The sequence below is a fragment of the Saccostrea echinata genome, unplaced genomic scaffold, assembly GCF_033153115.1.
Source record: "Saccostrea echinata isolate AGI-Se365-2 ecotype Australia unplaced genomic scaffold, CSIRO_AGI_Sech_v1 ptg000029l, whole genome shotgun sequence".
Taxonomy (NCBI): domain Eukaryota; kingdom Metazoa; phylum Mollusca; class Bivalvia; order Ostreida; family Ostreidae; genus Saccostrea; species Saccostrea echinata.
The window spans coordinates 28321309-28338624 of NW_026889778.1; the positions used below are offsets into that span (position 1 = coordinate 28321309).

At 34.2% G+C, this 17316-nt stretch overlaps 1 protein-coding gene across 1 annotated transcript; it reads right to left on the bottom strand.

Annotated features, from left to right (window-relative positions):
* LOC133194708 (uncharacterized) lies at window positions 1-14091 on the bottom strand. The gene is made up of 3 exons (XM_061330618.1): window positions 14008-14091; window positions 739-2144; window positions 1-311 (listed from the first exon to the last, which is right to left on the bottom strand). Exons 2-3 carry the CDS (start codon window positions 2133-2135, stop codon window positions 197-199), a joined length of 1512 nt encoding a protein of 503 aa, XP_061186602.1. The 5' UTR covers window positions 2136-2144; window positions 14008-14091; the 3' UTR covers window positions 1-196.
* Window positions 14092-17316: the final 3225 nt, after the last annotated feature.

The window sequence follows — 17316 nt, forward strand, 5'->3', positions numbered from 1 at the left end:
TACACTGTTGAAAATGTAATAAAAGTTGTAAATCAACTTACAATGTAGGTCAATCTATCCTGAGACAACATAAATTACTTTCTTTTTTATAATTCCGTCTTTTCTTTATTTATTTTTCTCTTCTCTTTCTCAGAACTACATAAAATATTGAAATTAAATTTTAAAAAAAAATCTTCAAGATGATCTGTCAAGTGCCTCAATTCTGATTGCTTTGTTCTATCTCTTCTTTAGACATCTTTTTCAGAGCAACAGTCTGGCTAGTGGAGTCACTTTCAATAACACCTTCCATCTTTGAGAAATCTATTGACAGCCTAAAAGGTTAAAATTGAATAAAAATTTTTTTTTAAAAATCCAGTATATTTAGTCATGTTTTAAAAAAGTAGAACAAACTATGTAACAAAGAAACTTCAGGAACATACGGTTTAAAATGAATGTATTAAACATACATTTTATCACTGAATAAAACATCATATTTCCCCAATTTTGCTGCCCTGGTTTAAATAAAGGGTGTATCTGATCTTTACCCCATTATCCCAGCCAGTTCAGAATTTAACATGATAGATTAAGCCCTCTCCATTTCCTTAAGAAAAAGTTTATCCCCAGTTGGAACATTTCTGTGCACGTCTCCTTAAAGCAAATCCACTTTCAGCATGGTATAACACAGCATAAAAATTACTTAATTGTTCTATGACATCAATTATACATGTAATAAATCTCAGTATTCAAAACAATACTTACTTTTTCTCTCCAAAAGTGGTGGAATAGTTTTTGAATTTCAAGTATCTCTCATATGCTTTCTTATACTTCATCAAATTTAGATGAATGATTCTACTTTCCTCTGTTGTAAACTCATTCCAGTTTCCAGAGGCATTTTCATCACCAATGGGCTTCCACTGGTATGGCAAAGTGCTTTCTACAGACTTGGCTATGGAGGCTGCTGTCTCTCCAAGGGGTTTTTTGACAAGGCCTGTTGTAACTTGTTTAATTGTTTTCTTGTTATCTGCATTTTGGTTATCTGTAACAGCTGATTTCAAAAGGACTTTGAAAACATCTTCTTTCTTGACATAATTCATATTGATGCCGTATTTCCATAACAGACTTCTTGGCTGCACATCTAACAGGTTATGAGAAAATTTACAAAACGGATAGTATCTACAAGTCTCGGCAACGTAGGTGCAAACATGTAGATAAGGGCAAGTCTCAGTGTTACGACATCCCAGAGAACTATTGTAATAGCGGCATATACCCGGTACGGTCACTCCTTTCCTGTTCACCAATGCTCTAAGCAAGGAATTCACCTGTTCGGGATACAAATACTGCATGAAGTGGGACTCGAGCACTCTCTGATTGTGAGGGGTCTCGTAGTCATGGCCAAATTTACAATTCCAAATTTCACAGGCATTTAAAACAAAAAATTTGCAGAGGTGAAGTTCATTGCAATCTCCCTTACAGTATCCACCTGTGTGAGGAAGACAGATTTCTAAATTCACCAGCAATCCGACTTCAACTGACACCACCGATGTCTCCGAATTGTTGAAATAAAATACATCTTTAAAACGTTTCAAGAACTCGACAAAAGCTTCAGTGTCATTGAAACCAGAGGGAAATGGTTCCATGTTGACTTTATCTTGCAAGTCCTCTGCATCCAACTTATAATTATTGTCCGCAAGAATACGCACAATCAAGGCTGCCATGTGTCTATCCTCTTGAGATGTGGGTTCCTTTATTTCTTGGACATTGCTGCTAGCATCTGCATTTTTCTGAATCTCTTCCCGTACTGTTGATGGGTTTGAGACTTCTGCTTGATTTCCATCAGGATTAGAACTATTTTCCACCTCTTGATGGCTGATATTTAAGCTGTTGTCTTCATTCTCTGGCATTTCAGTTTGTTCTCCAGAGTAGCTATATCCTCCATCCAAAGTTTGACCAGCACTGACAAAACTGGAAGAATAACCTGTGTATTGCTTCAATTTCTCTATGCGAGCTTTTTCTCTTGCTTTCTTTCGCCTTTTTGGATTTAACCTTTTTGTCTCTGGTTTTGGTACCTTATAGAGCATGACATCGTCCTGTTTGGAATTCGTAGTAAATCCAATGTCAGGCCAATGGAAGTTATGAAAGGCACGATCTGACTGCATTTTTGATTCCTGAAAATCAAACAAAACCATTATTGACATAAGTAGCAGATAAAAGCTGTGACCTGCCAGCAACAGGTTTATTTTCTAACAAAAGGTTTAAGGGCCTTAATGGTCACCTGAGTATCTTACAACTCTGTAAAGGATTCACAGAATGGCAATTTATTCAGTATATAACAAATTAAAATTTCCCCACATGATCAAATGAGCCCTGTCCAGGACCAGAGCCCTTGAGTTTCCCAAAGTTGGAAGAGGCACCCTTGCTCATCAAATATGCACTTAGTTTTTCTGCTAATTACCATGAACAGAGAGACAGATTTTCCAGAATTAATTCATTTTCAATATATATTCAAAAGGGCCCACCCTAACACCAGAACCCATGAATTTCACAATTCTGATAGAGGGCTAAATGCTCATCATATTCATGCCAATATTTAGACTGCTTAATGTCCAGGAGTAAAGAATTATTTTATAACATTTTTGAGGATTGCATGCACTATAAATCACTTTAATTGGAGAACTTTATTTTCGCATAATTACGCGAGATAGTGTGCATGCGAAAATTTTATTCTCGCATATATTAGTATTCCTTAAGAATATTAAGATTATACAGTCTACGACCAATAAACAATTTGCGATAATTTTATTTCGCTAATGAGTTAATGACTATCTCAAATAAGGTGTAATGAAAATTTAGTGATCTTCAGTATTTTGTGGTTTTGACCCCATCCCTTGGAGAGAAAGGGGAGGGGGAGGGGGGGGTGGTTGGGTTGAGATCATAAAATTCACAATTTTTTGGCCCATAGATACTATATGCCAAAGTTGGTTGAAATTGGTTCAGTCTTTCCAGAAAAGCTAAAAATTTTCAAATGTCAATGAACAACAGAATACACACTCATGACAGATGAAAACAGATACATGTAGCAATAAGCAGGGTTGTCCCTAAGAATTAAAATAGCAGGGGACATTAAACAAGAGGCCCATGGGCCACATCACTCACCTGAGTACTCTGGCTAGGAAAAAAGCAAAAAAAGCAAAAATCAGTTCAGTATTGAAAAGCTTAAATGCATAAGTGGTCCCGACCTATCCCTAAAAGGGGGGGGGGGTATGATTTGAACGAAAATTGAATCTACAATAACTAAGGATGCTTACATATTTCTATGACTAATTGTGGCTTTTTTCCCTGCAAGTTTAAACTTCCATTGTGGCCCCACCCTACCCCCAGGGGTCATGATTTGAACAAACTTGAATCTACACCACCTGAGGATGCTTCCATATAAATATGACCATCATGGCTTTATTGTTCTTGAGAAGAAGATTTTTAAAGATTTTTCCTATATACATGTACATGTACTCCTATGTTAAACTTTGATTGTCCATTGTGACCCCACTCTACCCCCAGGGGTCATGATTTGAACAGACTTGAATCTACACCACCTGAGGATGCTTTCACATAAATATGTCCAATCATGGCTTAGTTGTTCCTGAGAAGAAGATTTTTAAAGATTTTTCCTATATATTCCCATGCAAAACTTTGATTGTCCATTGTGGCCCCACCCTACCCTCGGGGGTCATGATTTGAACAAATTTGAATCAACACTACCTGACAATGATTCCACATGAGTTTCATTTTTCCTGGCCCATTGGTTCTTGAGAAGAAGATTTTTAAAAGATGCCATTAATTTTTCACTATTTTGTTATTATCTCCCCTTGGAAGAGGGTGTGGCCTTTCATTTGAACAAATTTGAATCCCTTTCACCCAAGGATACCCTGTGTTAAGTTTGGTTGAAATTGGCCCAGTGGTTCTGGAAAAGAAGATGAAATTGTGAAAAGTTAGCTACAATGACGAGGACCACAACGACAGACAAAGGACAAATTTTGATCAGAAAAGCTCACTTGAGCCTTCGGTTCAGGTGAGCTAGAAAGTAGAAGTGGATCTCGAGTTCCTCCTTTAACAGAGGAATGAGAGGGAATACCAGAGTAACTGGTATATTACGTCATTATAAGTGGGGAAATTCCTCGGCCCACGCGTCTTAGGGACAACCCTGAATAGGGAAACTGAGTGACTCAGGTGGTGACCTAAAACTGTGAGGGACTCTGCATCTATCTTTATTCTTTTATTGACTGGGTTCAAGGGCAACGTGTTTGGTTTGCGGGATCAACAAAATCCATTTTGCCCAAGAACACAGTCAATAAATGTTTACCGGTAGTTATCATATCTTTTATTTTTTTTATTTTTACATATCTTGCACTGGTTTTTGTGTTTGCAATAATTGATTTAAATTCCGTTTACCCGCACTGTGGATTTAACCTGGTTAATTTTCTAACTCTGAAACCTTCAAATGCAAATATTAAAATAAAGCAGATCCAGCCTACAGTGTAACGTAAAAAATGTCACAGTGATTTACAGGTCCAATATCTTACTCACTGGTCAAATATCAATTATTATTTTGAACTGCTCAGTATACATGTAACATTGGAAATGTTAGACTTTTATTAAGTTATACATTTATGTACATGTAGGAAACATTTTCAAAGGCAAATGAAAAGTACTGGTAAACTTTAGTTTTTGGTTTATAATAATCAATCTGAACCTGTCAAATTAGTATTCCTAGTATGTGGTAAGGGATTTGATCATATTTGCAAGCCAAAGATTTTTGACCCACTCCTCTATTGAAGTTTGTTGGGAGTGGAGTGAATCAAAAACCCTTGGCATGTGAAAATCATAAATGGGATTTGATATCTATGCTGAAAGTTCATGACCATCCCTGCTCTTGTATGAGTATTTCATATAATAAATTCATTACTAGTACCAGTCTGAAAATAAAGAATTTAATGAAGTACTGGTAAATTCTTTTAAAGAGGTGTTTTGGAAAGAAGGTTTTTGTGTGAAAAGAAAGTAGCTGCAGAATCGTAGCTCTATGAAAAAAAAATATTGACGGAATGGAGAGCTACAGTGCCACCCATAGAAAAATTTGTATATTTATTGGGCAGAAAAAATTAAGCTCTAGTTCCAGCTAAAAAAGAAAGGTGTTTCAGATTTTCAGTCCCTAGCTGGAAGTTGTTGAATTTGCTGTCAAAACAAAAAATAATTTTGAGCGTTTGGTGATTTTGGTGAACATTAAAACTTTATTGAGGATCTAGTTGAAAAATTGAATGCATAGTACATGTAATAACAAGCATTTCTTAAGTAAAAAGTCCCCAGGAGGGAGAAGGCTTCATCCCCACTCAAAGGAAATTAAAATGGTCGGATGTTTTGAAAATGGTTGAGAGACTCCCTCTTTATTTTCTTCCTGCTGAGTGCTCATGTCACAATGAACTGAGTGGTAGGTTAAATAAGTACCATCAAGCTCATCCCCACCTAACCCCCCAAACCCCTTATTTGATAAATGGTCTTAACAACCTGATAACTTCAAAATAATCTAGATCCTTCCCCCCCCCCCCAAAAAAAAACAATGTATAATCTTGTCGCCAAATGTCACGATGCATTGATTATAAAGTTAGGCAAGTGCTCATATAACAGGGGTCATCCCTAGCCCCTCATTTTACACTTGTTCAAATATCTTTAAAACAATTGAATTCCCCACACCTATGCAAAGATACACAGCATATTATGTTGAACATGTGCCCCTGAGGTCATTCCCAACCCCACATATTAGAAATGGTCATGTATCTTGAAAATATTTGAGATCCCAACCCCATGCCATATGTATTTTCTTACTGCTCATTAAAGAGTAGGTTAAGCAGGTGCCCCAGGGTCTTCCCTCAACCCCTCTTTTAATTGATCGATATATCTTTAAAAGTTCTATTTTACTTATTAAGGTATGGTTGAATTGTCACTTAATTGATCTTAACTAATGTGGGATCAGATAAAGGTTTGAAGGTTGTATTACACCCAGGTGATCATTCAGGCTCATGGGCATTGTTGTAGAAAATCAGCATTTATGGCCCCTAGTTGATCCCCTGGATGAAAATGAAAATTCAGAAAGCTTTTTGCATATCTACAGGACATTACTGATCATATTCCAAAAGATGATTAGGCTACTTCATAAGATGTAGTAGAAGTTCTAAGAACCAGGTTTTTGTAGAAAAACATCATTTTTAGACCCCTTATTTGCCCCCAGGATGGAAATGAATATTCTGAAACCTTATTGCACATTTATAGGACACCATCAATCATATCCCAAAAGATGATATGGCTAGTGTAAAATGTTAGAGTTCTTGGATTGATGGAACTAGGATTTTGTAAAAAAAAAAAATGTTGTTTTATACACACAAACACACACCCAACCGGCCCCAAGGAAGAAAATGAAATCTCCAGAACCTTATTGTACATCTATGGAACAACACCAATCATATTCCAAAAGATGATTTAGCTACTGGGTACATGTATATGTAAGAGGAGTTTGGGGAACCAGGTTTTTCTGGGGAAAAAAACATCATTTTTCAACGCCAAATGGCTCCCAGGATTTAAATGAAAATTCCAAAACCTTACTGCACTTCTACAAGACAACATCATTCATGTTCCAAAAAAAATGAATAGACTACTTCTTAAAATGTAAAAGGAGTTTGAGTGAGAAGATATTGCAAGAAACAGATGGACAAGGATAACAACAATATACCCAAACTTAGTGTCAGTATAAAAATAAAAATCAGAACTCATGTGAAAAAATAAACATGAAGTTAATTAAAATGTTGTCAGGGGACATCAACAACTCTAGCAATATATATATAGGATCAAACAACAAGTGAGTACTTGAAGAACCCTGTTTATAGACATAATTATGTAATGGAAAGACTTGAAAACAGGTTTTCTGTAACATAAAAGTACAGTTGCTCAGCCTCAAAATCCTTTTTGTCAGAGGTCACATGTACATGGGCCATATAAGATCTTCCTATAATAAATGCTCTTAAGAAAGACAATTTTATAAACAAGCATCAACCAATAGTATTTTTAGCTGATTACATAATAATGGACAGAATGATGAAGCATTTAACTTCATAATGCAACATGCTTTGTAGGTAATGGTATTTTGCATATTTTTGACTTGTGATTGAAGATAAAAAAGGGGTTGAAGTACTTTAAAAAATAATTATATCAACTTTGATATGTACACCAAGATAGTATGCATCAAAGGAGCACATCTGTAAAAAAAAATTTGTCATAAATAATCATTTAATCTATTCACGGTGGAATAATCTCTAAAGTACATCATTTATCCATTCCACTTACGTGTACTGAATAATCTAAACAAAAAATTCTAAATTATTAACTTGTCCTTAAAGTTAATATTTGATATTAAAAAATGCACTGAAGATGATCGTGTAGCAAAAACTTAAGAGTCTTCCTTTGAAAGGAGTGCCATATTATGAATAGAAATTTGCCGTAAATTGAGGAGTTGAGATCTTAAACTTGTTCGCATATGTGAACTTGTACATATACTTTGACATACAAAAAATATAATTTGTCTGTTGAGATCTTACTGACATGTAACGTGAACGTGTACACTGCAATTGGTGTTTCTGTTTCAACTATTTAGTAATTTTGTGACATCAGTTTGACTTCAGTTAGTAAACAAAACATGGTTAAAATAAATGCTCCTGAAACTAAACATCCTGAATAATGTACAACAATCACATTTTCACACATAAATTGACTAATTTTAATTTATATAAAAGCTACAAATTTACACTTACATGTAGATGCTATTCTACAAGTTGTAGGAACATGTAGAAAACTTGTCAACACTAAAACTGATGATGTAATATGTGAGGAATTTAGGGAATTCCCCTACTAGAGGTACCCATACACGTACACTTATGAAATCTCAACCTCTCTAATTTTATGAAAAATTGTAATCACAATTTTGCAAACTGTATGTTAATTAATGTTAAGAATAAAATACTGTAGCCTCTGAATGATTTAAGAATTACTGATGAGTAAGGAGTAAGTTCACAATTTTGTAGCAGTCTAATATGTAAAATAGCAAAACAGTAGGTAAAAATTTTATACATAATATAAAGATATCATTATTACTTGTTAAGGTCTTCCGTCTCCAACGGAAGACCTTATTGTTTTTGTTCGGTTTCTTTTTCCCTATTATTATTATTATTATTCTTTTTTTTTCTTACCGATTTTGTGCACGCGAGTTCTCGGAAACGACTCAGTCGATTTTCATGAAACTTTCAGATCTGATAGATATTGATCTGAACCTTATTGGAATTTTTTTATATTTATGACGTCACTTCCGGTCGTGAGATATAGACAATTATCTGATTTTCAGAGGGTCGGCTTGTCCTGGTAATCACTCCAAAACGAATAAAGATATTGAGTTGAGATTCTCAGTGAAGGTAGAGGAGGGATTGTAGATATGCTTTTTTGCGTCCATATCTTTCCAGGGCAAAAGGCACCAAAGCTCGCCTGGGCTCGAAAAATAGGCTCACAAGTATCTCGCAAAATTTGACAAGTTTTCTATCATATCTTTATACCTGTAAATATTTTGTTAAAAGATATGTAACAAAAGTTGTGCAGAATGCTAAGTGCTATCATTTGATATCAAGAAAAAGGGGCCGACCCCTCAAGTTAGGGGCTCAGAGGGGCCAAAAGTCTTTCATCTATAACTGTTTAACGATCAATATTTTGTTATACATTACTGAAGCAAAAATGTTTATCTTAACGATTTACAACAATATATGATAAGATTCTTATCATATGTTACGTAATAAGGGGTCACAAGGGGCCAGAATGCTAAATCTTTGACGATTTATATCTCGAAAAGGGGGAATATTTTGATAAGCAATACTGAACAAAAGATGGTCAGAATCATGTTCTAAATAATATGCACCCTTTCAATTTCTGTCAAACGGCCCCATTAAGGACTTGGAGGGGTGGTCCCTAAATATTTCTATTCAGCATATCTCCACAACGAAAAGAAATCTCTGAATAGTTGTTGAACAAAAACTGTTCAAAATCACAAGACCTTTCATTTGATATCAAGAAGAGGGGGCTGACCCCTCAAAATAGGGGCTCAGTGGGGGCCAAAAGTCTTTCATCTATAACTTTTTAACAATCAATAATTTGTAACACATTACTTAAGCAAAGATGTTTATCTTAACGATTTACAACAATATATGATAAGATTCTTATCATATTTTACGTAATAAGGGATCACAAGGGGCAAGAATGCTAAATCTTTGACGATTTATATCTCGAAAAGGGGGAATATTTTGATAAGCAATACTGAACAAGAGATGGTCAGAGTAATGTTCTAAAGAATATCCACCCTTTCAATTTCTGTCAAACGGCCCCATTAAGGACTTGGAGGGGTGGCCCCTAAATATTTCCATTCAGCATATCTCCACAACGAAAAGAAATCTCTGAATAGTTGTTGAACAAAAAGTCTTCAAAATCACAAGACCTTTCATTTGATATCAAGAAGAGGGGGCTGACCATTCATATTAGGGGCTTAGAGGGGCCAAAAGTCTTTCATCTATAACTCTTTAATGATCAATAATCTGTAACACATTACTGAAGCAAAGATGATTATCTTAACGATTTACAACAATATATGATAAGATTCTGATCATATGTTACGTAATAAGGGGTCACAAGGGGCCAGAATGCTAAATCTTTGACGATTTATATCTCGAAAAGGGGGAATATTTTGATATGCAATGCTGAACAAAAGATAGTCAGAATAATGTTCTAAACAATATGCACCCTTTCAGTTTTTGTCAAACGGCTCCATTGAGGACTTGGAGGGATGGCCCCTAAATATTTCCGTCCAGCATATCTCCACAACAAAAAGAAATCTCTGAATAGTTGTTGAACAAAAAGTCTTCAAATTCACAAGACCTTTCAGTTGATATCAAGAAAAAGGGGCTGACCCCTCAAACTAGTGGCTTAGAGGGGCTAAAAGCCTGTCATCTATAGCTCTTTGTTATATAAATCAATAGAATGAAATCTAATTAGGGAAGTGTATATATTATTATCTTTGAACAAAGATCATAGTCAAAATCATTTCTCCTCTTATCGAAAAATCGGACGGAAGACCTACTCGTTGCTCGCAACGAGATCTCATCTAGTTTTTTTTATAATTTGTCATGCAAAAAGCCCTTCGTTTTCAGCATGACTATCATGCGGATATCTTAAGCAATCAGACGACCATTGCGCGAATAACTTCGGTAAGGACATTACAAGATTTTTTTATGTTTAGTATCTGTGTGCGCCTTGGTTTTTGACACCCATATCAGGAAAAAAAAAATCAGGAGTCCTGAAATTGAATATTCTGGTCAAAATCTTTGAATTCTGTCAATTTCTCTTAACATTTGTCAACAATATGTCATATTAGGTATATTATAAGCATTTACCGGTAATACCTTCATTTTGCTATGTGAAAAATAAATGAAATAAATCAAATCCTTTGAATGATGTCATTTTTATGCCTTTTATTTTCTGGCTTGTGTGTTTTTTGTGAATAGGTAGGTAGGGTTTTGAAAGATGGGTGGACGCTAAACAGAGAAAAATCTTAGTATTCCCTACTACCCAAACAGGGCTCGACATTAACGCTTGTCCACATGTCCGGTACCATTGAAAAAAAATTACAGACAAGTGAATATTGCTGGGCACTTGTCCGATTGGACAAGTGCATTTTAATGTAAAGAAGTATCTAAATAATAAAAAGAACGACTGTTGAAAGTTAATAGGTAGTTTCAAGACGGAAGCCCTACATAAAAACCGGACTTTGATTCACATTTGATCGGGATTGAAGTTCACTAATTGCATACTACTGAAAAGGCATGGAACTTACAAACTTAACAAAGTTTGGATTCTGTTTGATGTTGACAGGTTAACTTGTTGTTGTTAGATAAAATTTAATTTGTTTTATGTGTTTGTTGTATTTATCAATAACATCACGAACAAATCAAGCACATGTCATGTTTAATGGACTTTATTTTAGTTTTCAACAGTGTTTGAAATAACCGTGTGCCCGACCGCCCGAGACACACAAATTTTGCAGTGGGCGACCAAATTTGCATGTACTGACGCCCCATATGGACGTGTTAAAATTTTCGATAATTAAAATTCATATATTTGATAAATCTTTTTCATATCAAGTAATAGTATCGGTAGCAAAGTTTAACAAGCCAATAGGAAGAATTCATCAGTCTATAGATTCTGGTTTGAAGTTATGGTGACCTGGTTTCCAGTCACATTATCGTAAAAAAACAAATTTATAAAAGACAATTTTTTTCTCGGGCAAGTAGATCTTTGGCAGGGCTGACAACTTTTACTAGCAGTCAGTCCTGCATGTCTGTCTAATTTTACAGTGAGTTTCAAACACTGGTTTTCAAGTTGACAGTATTAGATCTTTATTGAAAAATTTTCGGACAATTAAAGTTGAAGTTCGGACAAGTAAATGTCTTGGTCACTTGTCCGAATAAACAAGTAGGGAAAAAAGTTAATGTCGAGCCCTGCCAAACTCCGTCACTCACCATGCGCGGAAAACACCCCAGGTTACTCTCTCAATTTTTTTTTTGATTTGTTTCTTGTTTGCTACACTTAGTAATGAACGTAGCTGCAGAACTGTAGCCCTCCGGAAACAAAAATTGACAGACCGGAGAGCTACATTGCCACCCATAGAAAAAACTGTATATTTATTGCGCACAAAAAAGTGGGCTGTTTCTCGATTTATTTCTCTGTATCTTTAAACTGCAATCTTAAAATATTACTGACTGTGTGTTCCTAACACATTTTTGCACTATTCCCACATCAAAACATTTCCTATAACCGTTGTTAATAGCCCTCCTGGGCCTGAAATTAAGACCATCCAAAATTTCGCCTGTTAATACTGCTATTTTGGGTGGCTAGACAATTCGGCCAAAAGGGCTACGTAAAGATGTCAACTACAAGAGTAGTGGTCTAAGGAATTTTTTGAAATCAAGCTTTTGTGCAGTTGAGGTAAGAATTTGGACAAATAAATCCAGAACCGAGTGCAACTTCTTGTGCGCAATAAAATAAATTTTTAAAAAATTAGTTATTGGGCTTGTACAAAACTTCTATATATAAAACGCGTATCACATCCGTGTACATTACATTCAATGAACCCTAACTCCGTCACCAGGGCCCTCTACAATATGTCAATGAATTGATTATAATTTTTTTCCACTTTGGTTTTTTTCTCCCTTCATCTTAAACTTGTAAACATAGGAAATTAGTTTTGAAGTTTAAAAATAGTATTAAATTGTATTTTAGGAAAAGTATCAACAACAACAAAAATAACATTAATATAACGAATTTTATATGTAAAAACGTCACGCTACATTATCTTCAACGTGTAGCGTATTAGGGCAAATTGAGATGAAAAATAAAATATTTTTAGCCATTTACAGTATGGTATGTCTTATTAATCTTTTGTCAAAGACCTTCATAAATACGACTGACATGTAAAAATGAGCATATTAACGCACATGTTGGAGGTATCGATGGAATAGCACATGAAGGAAAAAATTCTTACTGATTTCACATAAAATTTGATAGGTAAAATAGATCACGTGTAATTGTTATTTATTTTGACGCATTCTTGAACTTGACTGTCATAATTTCTCGGCAACTGATTGTAGATTTTCAGCATGTAAAAAATGACGTCACAATCGCAATTGTTTACAAACAGCGCGGAGTTTCCCAAAAGTGATGGAGTTAGGTTAATGAAGGAGCTAGAGGGTTTGGCGATATATAGGTCCCTGATATGACTAACATCTTAAAAATTAAATATGTATGTAAATGTTCATTATGCTTTCTTTCATGCCACATTTTAATTGTTAGGGCAATGCAGAAACGATAAAAATAGTCCAAAAGCGTTGAAAGGTTTAAAATATTTACTAAGTTACAAAAATTCGTCCATAGCAAAACGGTAAGTAAAAAAAATTATACATAATATAAATATTTAACTATTCTTTGTTGTTAATTTTTTTTTAATATTTGTCGTGCAAAAAGTCTTCGCTATAAGCACGACTGTAATTCGGATAACAAGCAATTGGCACGATTGTCCTGTGGATATAATCGGTAATTAGCAGGTCCGGCACAATCTCTTGATTTAGCTATATAGCTTGAAAAAGCTATATAGCTTTATTAAGCTATTCAGAATAGCTTGATTTAGCTACTTTATCACACTTTTTTCTTAAATGTGTTATTTTCTCAGCATGCACAAAAAGTCGCACCTTGGTGCAGTGATAATATTCAACCTTGAACTCTTCTGAAAATAATGCATGTAAAAATCACTCATCAAATTACGTCTCCTTAAGAGACTTTGTACTCAAAGTTCTAAAAGTTTTGGGGCTATATAAAGCAATTGATACAGTTACTTCTTCATTGAAATTATAAAAGAGGCCAATTATGGTCAACAAGATAATTGATTGGTAATAATTCAGTACAATGAGAAGTAATCATACTTATCCATGCCTCAACGCACACAAAGTAGTGTACAGTTACTCAAACAATGGAAATTCATCTTTTGCTTAAAAGTATTCAAATGCTGCAATGTTAGAACCATCTTTGAATTAGTTTGTTGTTTTGATAGCCCATAGTACATATATGAATAGTCAAATACTTGCGACTTTTTGTCTATTTCTTACAAAACACATTTTTCTGAAAAACTGCACATAAATAGCTTTATCAAGCTATTTTGAATAGGTTCATAAAGCTATATAGCTTTTTCAAGCTATATAGCTAAATCAAGAGATTGTGCTGGACCTGATTAGCACGTCGTGCGGATAGCCTCGGACCCATTTTCCAAACCCAAATAAAAGCAATCAAACATGCACAGATTAACCTCGATCTTGCATTAAAACAAAGATCTATTTTCAATTTTCTTACCTATTTTCTTGTAAATAGTGAGAGAATATGCCTAAATGCTTAAAATTCTACGGCCGTAACGATTACCACCGACTACAACTGCCTCGACATAACGGAAGTCGCAAGTTTCGGTTTAATAATAGACTAAGTACTCCGAACCCGATGTGAAAATAATTCTATGGCTCCAGTGACGTATATATACTAACAAAGCAGGCCCGTAGCAACGGTTTCAAAAAGGGCGGGGGGGGGGGGCTCCAAAAAATCTAAGTAAAAATAAAATACAAAACATACAAACAAGAGGCCCAAGGGCCTTAACGGTCACCTGAATATAATACAACAATTTAGAGGATCCTTAAAAGTATAAAATAAATTGATAGATGAAGCTTTATTGCACAAACCCAAGAGAAATAGAATGACCAGGATCAACGAAAATTAGCGTAGTATCGTACTCAGTAGCAGTTCTTGACCTCATCATTATCACCATGCAGACAATTTATTTATCAAAACAACGGTTCTTCAGAATTATTTTACAAACTCTAACATTGGTCTCTCTTGGTCTTTGAAGAACATTTAATAAATAAGTTTTTTTTGTCTTATTTTTATTTATCTATTAATTACAAGTCTACCTCATCATTAAAACTGGGAAAGTACTTTTCTGTATTGTACAATACAAATTCTTGCATAATTCTCTTATTCTGTTAACCTTTATAAATACATTACTTACAACTAGTGATTAAATATCAAACGTGAATGGCAAAGTGGAATAACTTCTCTCAGTAGAATGCAAAGTAATAGAGCCCTGGCCAGAACCAGAACACTTGACCAAATGGTTCAGAATTTCAAAAATCTGGTTTAAAAACCATTGCTTTTTAAAAGTTTACTGTGTTAATTTGCCTTCGAGATGCCCAGGGACAGAAAAGATTTTCAAAGAAACGATGCATTTTCACTTTAGATTCAACACAGACCAATCCAATAAACCCCTAATCCGAGATTCCTTTGACTCTAACCCTTGCGTTTATATTGTGACATCTTTGCTTTATAACCAGGAGCAGAAAAGAATATTTTCAAAGAAATTATGCATTTTCACTATATAATCAATAGGCAGGTCAGTGATAGAATATGACCTCATAGTAGGCGAGATGACGTCAATTTTACAACACAAGTTTTCTTAATATTGGTATTTGGAGATGTACATTGTAATTAAACTCCTGAAAATGAATAGAAACATGCAAATATTAACAAAAATAAATGCTTTTGTTTTGGTATGTTGTATATGTCACTTGGATTAAAACTCCATACCTTAAGATTGATCATGTTTTGTAACGAGAATTTGGCTAAGACGGCATGTTATTAAAATTGCTTATTATGATTTATGAACTATATAACAATTCGTTCAAGTTACAATGTTTTTCATTAATGTAATGATTAAATATAAACTTTTTCATACGAACGCATATTAAGTGTAAGAAGCCGACGCTCTACTCCCACCCACACCCTCCGTCTTCGTGAGATATTTTTAGACTTGATTATAAAGTTTTAAAAAAAAATTACCTGCATTTTAAAACTATGAACTCATCCAAGAAAAATGTATCTTTATAAATGTTATTACGGAATATCATTGAATTGTAAAAGTGAGCTTGATTTCGAAAAAAAAATTAAAGGGGAGGGGATGGGGATTCAATGTGAAAACAGGATTTTTTAAAGCAATTCATTCAATCTTCATTCATTCAACGCAACTCAATGAAGATTCGTATCACTTAACTGTTTTGAAGCCTGCATGTAGGTTTTTAATTGGTCTAGAGAAGATTGTTTATCTAGGTTTAGGTGCTTTTATTTTCTTAATAGAGTGTAAACATAAGGAAATCGCGTTATTTTCTTCAATCAATCACAACATGTTTCAATTGATATAATTATTCAGACTTTGTACCATTGGAGGCTTTACACCTGCTGCCCACTCCTATTTCAATTTTAATCTAAGACTGAGTAAAATGTGCCATTACAATGCTTGATTATACTAACATATTTACATGGGGAGGTTAAAATAACACCCCGGGACATGTAGCACACAAATGTATATTTTGAAGATTTTAACAATACTTAATAGGTGATTTATACTTTGGCTGCTGTTGTCTTCTTACGCTGTTAAATGCATTAAATTCAACAAGCTTCAATTCATAGCAAAAATATAATATTGTTGTAATTACAACATTTACATTTGCAAATGCTCTCCTTTATATAATACTATTGAAAGCAATATGTATCCACGGGTTCCTCACGTCATAAACGTTCGACGTAATTTCTCAGTGACGTAGGGTCGACGCGCAATCAATGGATTAAACACGTGCCGTTGAGTTTGAAAAATAAAACACTTCACACGTTAAAGATTATAATCAGACAAATATAAAATATGAATAAGTCACAAATGTAAATATAAGTAATAAGGTATAATTTTTAAACATCTATCGGGATATAAATACGGGTTGGTACGAGATCAAATTTACCATAAAGCCTTAAGGAGGTTGGGGGGTCAACGAATTAACCATCAGTTATAACTTATTTTTTTTAGATATGATATCTTAAGCTGTCAACTATCATTTGGCAAAGAAAAAAATCATACATTTTAGTTTTAAAATTTGATCATTTTTGTATATCTTTATATGGAGCTCTTCTTCTAAAGGAGATCAATATAGTCTAAAAATGGCCACGACCACCCAGCCCTCTTAAAAATGATACCTTATTTCTTAAGTAATTACATAATGGTATATTGTTCGTATATAACATAAAGTTAAACACCCCCCCCCCCCTTCCTCAAGCACACAAATACAAAACAATTAAAATAAGCCAAACAAAACAGAAATAACAGTTGAATTATAAAATAAATTCTAAGAATCCTACGTGCTATATCTAATTTTCTTTAAAACTGCCTAGAAGGAGATGGAGATTTCCAAGAAACGAGGACTGATCCGTTACTTGAAATCGATATAAGTATTGGTGTATACAATTTTTAAAATGACTTATTATTCAAGATTTTATGGCATTTGTGACTTAACATTTTACCAACCCTTGCATCCTATTCAACTAAGAGATTACACAAAAAAAACACCGCGACATGTATTATACCAATGTATATTTTGAAGATTTTTTAAAATAATACTTAATATTTGATTTATGCTTTATCCGTTGTTGTCTTCTTACGCTGTTAAATGCATTAAATTCAACAAGCTTCATAACAAAAATATAATATTGTTGTAATTACAGTAAGTACATAATGGTATATTGTTCATATAACATATAATTCAGTACCCCCCCCCCCCCCATCTCCTCAAAAAC

Coding starts and splice junctions, on each gene's coding strand:
- LOC133194708 (XM_061330618.1), bottom strand. CDS start 2,135: ATGCAGTCAGATCGTGCCTTTCATAACTTCCATTGGCCTGACATTGGA. Junction 312..738: donor ACCACTTTTGGAGAGAAAAA/GTAAGTATTGTT, acceptor TTAACCTTTTAG/GCTGTCAATAGATTTCTCAA.